The 6,322-nt window shown below is 43.2% G+C and overlaps 1 protein-coding gene across 1 annotated transcript; it reads left to right on the top strand.

Annotated features, from left to right (window-relative positions):
- Positions 1–1,738: 1,738 nt before the first annotated feature.
- On the top strand, positions 1,739–4,445 carry FZD8 (frizzled class receptor 8). Its single transcript, XM_044064595.1, has one exon. The coding sequence runs from the start codon at positions 2,178–2,180 to the stop codon at positions 3,936–3,938; it is 1,761 nt and encodes a 586-aa protein (XP_043920530.1). The 5' UTR covers positions 1,739–2,177; the 3' UTR covers positions 3,939–4,445.
- The last annotated feature ends 1,877 nt before the right edge of the window (positions 4,446–6,322 follow it).

The raw sequence follows: 6,322 nt of genomic DNA, 5'->3' as shown, positions 1-6,322 counted from the left end.
TCCATTCGAGCTTTAAGACAACCCCCTGAGGATGTCCTAACAAGCGCAAATTAACCTGCCAAATCTCAGCCACTCCAGCTCCCAGCGCGGCTGTTAAGGTGGTCTGCTTAGGGGATAGAAACACAAAAACCTTACCAAATGAACTGAGATTTTATACAAGTCAGTATTCTGACCAGCCCAGTGCAATTGTTCAAGACAGAAACATAGAAAAGTTATGCTCTTTTGTAGCCATACTGGGAAAACTGATGTTGTGTGAGTGGTAGTGGGGTTAAGGTTTAATTTGTAATTCTTAGTAAATGTGAACTAGCAGTTTCCTTGAATGCCAGTGTTTTAGATAGCAGCCCCACTCGCCACCACACAGTACTATGCATAAGACTGGGCTAAGGTTATGAGCTGCTAATGAGCTCCATCCCGTGGTCCTAAATCCCGGGTTTAATTCAGTGGGCTTGCTTTGCATACAGTGTTAACTGAGCAAGCCACTAAAGCAGGCATAAACTCCTAGAACCTTGTTGGAAAAGACACCTGTAGCAGCTGCTCTGACATGATTATAAAATAAAAACACACTTTTTAGTTTGCTGGAGCCAAGTTTGAGGTACCGAGCTGAGATTATCGTGCATTGAAAGTGGTGTAGTCTCTATGGAGTGTTTTGATGTCGCTGATACGAGTACTAATTTTAGTTTTCAAAAGATATAAAGCAACGGTGCCCAGTACGATAGCTTGACCATCTGTAGTAAACATAAAACTTGCAAAACCATCTCCCATGCTGTTACAGGTTGATTTGTAGTGGCTTTTTACACTTCTGGGCGATAAATATCCCACTTTACCACAATATATTGCAATTTCCCTAGGAAATACTCGTTTCAGATATTGTAATTAAAAGGGATCTTGTTGTTATATCCATCAACCAAACGTGAAACGCAACCTCTCATAATGTGCAACAAATGGGCAAACTGTGGAACTCATACTAACAACTTTTTACCTTGGAAGCTGACAGGATGGCTAAAATGTGCTACTTTATATTGGTAAAAAGTTGTTTTGAAAAATTAATATGATGCTGTATAAACTTACCATGGATATTATTTAAAAAAATCTTAACAATGAATGTAGACTAGAACCATTCAGTGTGAAACAACGCGGATCATTGACTTTTCAGACTCCTCATGAAGACCTTAGCTCATAATGAGGTACAGTTGAGAGGTATGCTTGCAATATGAATCGTTTATATAATATGTATATATATATATATATATATATATATATATATATGGGAAGGCATAGAAAAGTACACATTTGCAACCAGTACTTGCAATAATACTCATAATCAAATCGTGTGTCACGGCAACAAATGCATTTGCTTGTAATCAATGCAGCTTTTGCATAAAAATAATGTCACAAAAAATGTTCATTTAGTTTGACTAAATACCTACAATGAGCATCTGTCGATGTACACAATGCACGTTTTACATTATACAGTCAACAGCAGCACACACACACACTAAAATATATATATATATATATATATATATATATATATATATATATATATATATATATATATATAAAGTTAAGTTTAGCAATTTTGCGCAGGTAGACCACCCCGTTTTCCGAACGCTTGACGGTTGAGATTTCACCACCTTAACAAACACTAAGGATTAGCCACACCTTCTTGTTTTCTGATTGGTGGAAGAGCCAGGAGGTGCGGCAGGACCACGGTCGCTATAAACATTCTTGAGGGCTAGTGCCCAAGAGTAAGGATTGCGGTCGATAGTTTTGCAGAGATTGTGCAGTGTGGCTTCAGGTGGATTACTCATGAAAGTCTGTGTGACAGAATCGGGAAAGTAGCAGTGGCTTTACTTCACTAACTGTCGCTAAGGAATGTTAATGCTGTAAAAATTACAGGGATCCTGCCACACCTACACGGACTGTTTTATTTGTCTGAAAGGTGAACTGTAATACATACTGTTGCTGGAGTTAGCTCAGCCATCTTGCCTACACGCCGTATACCGTACCCAGTGCCAATTACAGACACTGCCTGGGGAAAGTTGTGCCCTGGCAGAATGATACTGCTTCGCCAGTTTTTATTTTGACTGGACTTGCTGCAACGGGATGTGGTAACTGTTCAAGCAGTGGGTGTCAGAGCAAAGAGAACCATCTGATAGTAACTGCAACAAAAAAGCATGGAGTGCAACTACTACCTGTTGGGGATCTCTTGCCTGATATTATTACTTCTCTGTACACTACCTAGCTCAAGTGGTGCAACCGCAAAAGACTTAACTTGCCAGGAGATCACCGTCCCGTTGTGCAAAGGCATTGGCTATAACTATACCTACATGCCTAACCAATTTAACCACGACACGCAGGACGAAGCGGGCCTGGAGGTGCATCAGTTCTGGCCCCTCGTGGAAATCCAGTGCTCCCCGGACCTCAAGTTCTTTCTCTGCAGCATGTACACACCGATATGTCTGGAGGACTATAAGAAACCTCTGCCTCCTTGTCGGAGCGTATGTGAACGAGCTAAGGCAGGCTGTGCACCCCTGATGCGTCAGTACGGCTTCGCCTGGCCCGATCGTATGCGCTGCGACCGTCTTCCTGAACAAGGCAATCCAGACACTCTTTGCATGGACTACAACCGCACAGATCTCACTACTGCCTCACCAATCTTCCCCAAACCCACTGTGCGACCTGTCCGACCCAAGCCACCTGGCAGTCGCCCGGCCTATCCCCCCGCGCTGAAACCGGGCTCTTCTGGAGGGGCAGGATGCGAGACCGGCTGTCAGTGTCGAGCACCCATGGTGCAGGTGGTGAGTGAGAGACACCCGCTTTATAACCGGGTCAAAACGGGACAGATCATGAATTGTGCTATGCCCTGCCATGATCCTTACTTCAGTCCGGATGAAAGAGCGTTCACTGTTTTTTGGATTGGACTGTGGTCGGTGCTTTGTTTTGTTTCCACGTTCGCCACCGTTGCTACTTTTCTTATAGACATGGAGCGGTTTAAGTATCCTGAACGACCCATAATCTTCCTCTCTGCCTGCTACCTCTTCGTCTCCACTGGCTATATCGTGCGGCTGTTAGCGGGTCATGAGAAGGTGGCCTGCAGCCGGGACTCGGACATTGAGCACATCCACTACGAGACTACGGGGCCAGCCTTATGTACAGTTGTTTTCCTGCTCATTTACTTTTTTGGTATGGCTAGCTCCATCTGGTGGGTCATACTGTCCCTGACCTGGTTTCTTGCAGCTGGCATGAAGTGGGGGAATGAAGCGATCGCCAGCTACTCACAGTATTTTCACTTGGCTGCTTGGCTGGTACCCAGCATCAAGTCTATTGCAGTGCTTGCCCTCAGTTCTGTGGACGGGGACCCGGTGGCCGGCATATGTTATGTGGGCAATCAAAACTTGGACAATCTGAGGGGCTTTGTGCTGGCACCCCTTGTTATATACCTCTTCATCGGTACAATGTTTCTGCTGGCTGGTTTTGTTTCTCTATTCCGGATCCGTAGCGTCATCAAACAAGGGGGCACCAAGACTGACAAGTTGGAAAAACTTATGATCCGAATAGGTATTTTTACAGTACTTTACACAGTGCCAGCTACAATCGTAGTAGCTTGTTACTTTTACGAGCAACACAATCGACCAAGTTGGGAGATGGCACACAACTGTTCCTGCCTACAGGAGCGCAGGCGGCCGGACTATGCCGTTTTCATGCTCAAGTACTTTATGTGCCTTCTAGTGGGCATCACCTCTGGGGTTTGGATATGGTCAGGCAAGACTGTGGAGTCCTGGCGGGCATGTTGCACACGCTGCTGTTGGGCAAGTAAAGGCGCTACAGGGGGAGGGGGGTCCATGTACAGTGACGTTAGCACTGGTCTAACTTGGCGATCTGGCACTGCCAGCTCTGTCTCTTACCCTAAGCAGCTACCCCTGTCACAGGTCTGAAAGCTGGTGGGATGCATTAGCATTTCAATTCCAACTTCTTAATGGTATCCATTAGTCAAAAGTTGCATGGACTAACTGCTCAGGACAATGTCCCCCTCCCCCATAACATCTCCATTCAAATGCAGGGGACAATGAGGAAGCAACAATGTGGTAGAGCATCTCTGCCATTAAGCACTCAACTCCCACCCTGCTGTCATTATTATATTGTATTAGGAATGGGAGTTGTGAGAGACTAATTGCAATTGTCTGGTGCCTAGTCCTGTAATGCCTTAAAGTCTGATTATGCCCTCCATAATACGGGTTTCTTACAAGATGTATTTATATATAATTATTTTGTACTGTGTAAAAATGAAACTGTAAATTTTGTATATAGCAAATTATTACAGTTTGTAAATTAATTTTTTTGTACAATTCTAGAGATACTTTTTCGTGAGAGCAAATATTTTACTGATTCTATTTTGACAATAAAACAAAGTTGCGACAAATGCTTCAGTCGTGCAAGCAAAACTCAAGTTGTTTTGTGTGTTTGTGTTGGAGGGGTCAATTGCTTTCTATGGAAAAAAAACACATCCTTTGGTTTGATAAAGTAAACTGAACAGTTTGAAAATATTCTAGGTATTAAGACTAAACCTGTGTTTACAAGAATGTGACCTTTGCTGCACAGCATCTGCATTCTCTGGCCTGGTTGTGTGCTGGAATGTGATTGTAAGCACTCCAGTAATTAATAAGTATCAAGTGATTTAATTTAGCACATTAAAGAATAAACTGAGGTTGGGTATGGATATCAGCTTTTTTTACTGTTATCTTGTGAGGGGAAGAGAAGAAGCTTCTTTGATTTTTTTCTGTTGCTTTGTGTATCTTCAGCATCATTTTCTTTTGAGTATTAGTGTCAACCACTGTACTTCTAAGTTTCTCAAGCTTCCCTTTCGTTGCTGACGTTTTGTATTTTTATTAGTCCCGTCTTCTTAATTTCTCATACAATTGACTACACAAGTTTAGAATTTGAGAGGAGCAGTATATTTTCTTTGTAATACTAAACTATATGATTGAAGTAGAGTCTGTTGTTGAATTGAAGGGAGGGGACACCTGCTTTGGCAATTGCTGTGCTTTACCTGTATGTATACTGCCCCAGTACATCTTGTAAAAGAGGACGATATGAATGGGGGTAATCTGCAGGAAATTCGGGCCCTTTGAGCTCACAAATGTTTGATCTTTTCTCTGCGCCCCCCCCCCCCCCCAACGGCCCGGTCCCTTTGGTGGTAGCCAAATTGACCACCGCGAAGCTTTAAAGTTGTTCAATTAAAACAACTTGTGGAGCTTTATATATTGGGAGGGGGCAAGATTGTAACATTTAGTGAGCATGATGTAGGGAAAAGAGAGAGAAGCCTGTTCAGTCTCTCTTTCGTGCATTGTTAACTGGACTACAGGCAGCAAGACATGGGTCAGGGCAGAAGAAAAAAGGACCGTGAATGCCCCCCCAGGTGGTCCAGTCACATAATCCCCCAATTTAAGTCGCTTTGCTTTGCAGAACAATTGCATTACAAACTTCACTATTTTGTGCTCCTAATTTGATGTGATGGACAACTGCTATTAAACAGAAGTTATATTTTGAGGGAGTAGGGGGCTGATGCAGTCTTTTGAGCCGCAAAAATCTTGCCTTCTTTAGAAAGGTTGCTTGTTCAGAAGTTCAGCTTAATAATGCAACAACAGCCGACCGGTCTCTGCCTATTGCTTGTAATTTTCTGGCAGATTAGTGATAATGTAAAAGTAATTGGGCGACTGGCTGGTGGCAGTAAAGGATGGCCCCAGGTCCTCTATTAGCCCTGTCAATCACGAGGCGAGACTGACAGGCAGTGGGCAGAACTGCAGCTTGTAGAGCAAGCTGTTCGGGCGGGGGATGGGGTATTGCTTGGCAACAAGGGACAGGAAGAATTAATTGCTCTGTGCTTTTACGCAACATTTTTTACTGACAAAGCTGTTAAGTACAAGTTTAAATTTATTACATCTCACAAAAGATGGGTCATCTCATTTCTGATAATGGTTAATAGTGTTCAGGTTTACTGGAAGTAAGATAAGCCCCCCCCCCCCCCCCATACACACACACTGTTGAAGGGCAGAAAAGGCAACAAGTGAAGTATCTGCTGTTAGACCCTAACCTTAGGGTCGGATGTGATGAGGTAATTTAGAGGACATTTCGACTGCTGTATTAGAAAATTGCTGTCTGGGCCTGGTGGTTAAGTTTTACTCTCCGCACTTTCATGTTCATTTGTAGCACTAAGTACAAATCTGAAATTCTTGTAAAATTTGGTTGTATCGTGAAATAAGAAGGATTTTCCACAACTTCGCTGACGTTCGCAAAGTTACTTAGCGTGGCCTTTAAATAT

This window comes from Protopterus annectens, chromosome 3.part0 (genome assembly GCF_019279795.1).
Source record: "Protopterus annectens isolate FY-2018-M chromosome 3.part0, PAN1.0, whole genome shotgun sequence".
Taxonomy (NCBI): Eukaryota; Metazoa; Chordata; order Ceratodontiformes; family Protopteridae; genus Protopterus; species Protopterus annectens.
This window is presented reverse-complemented; position numbering and strand designations above follow the sequence as displayed.

Coding starts and splice junctions, on each gene's coding strand:
- FZD8 (XM_044064595.1), top strand. CDS start 2,178: ATGGAGTGCAACTACTACCTGTTGGGGATCTCTTGCCTGATATTATTA.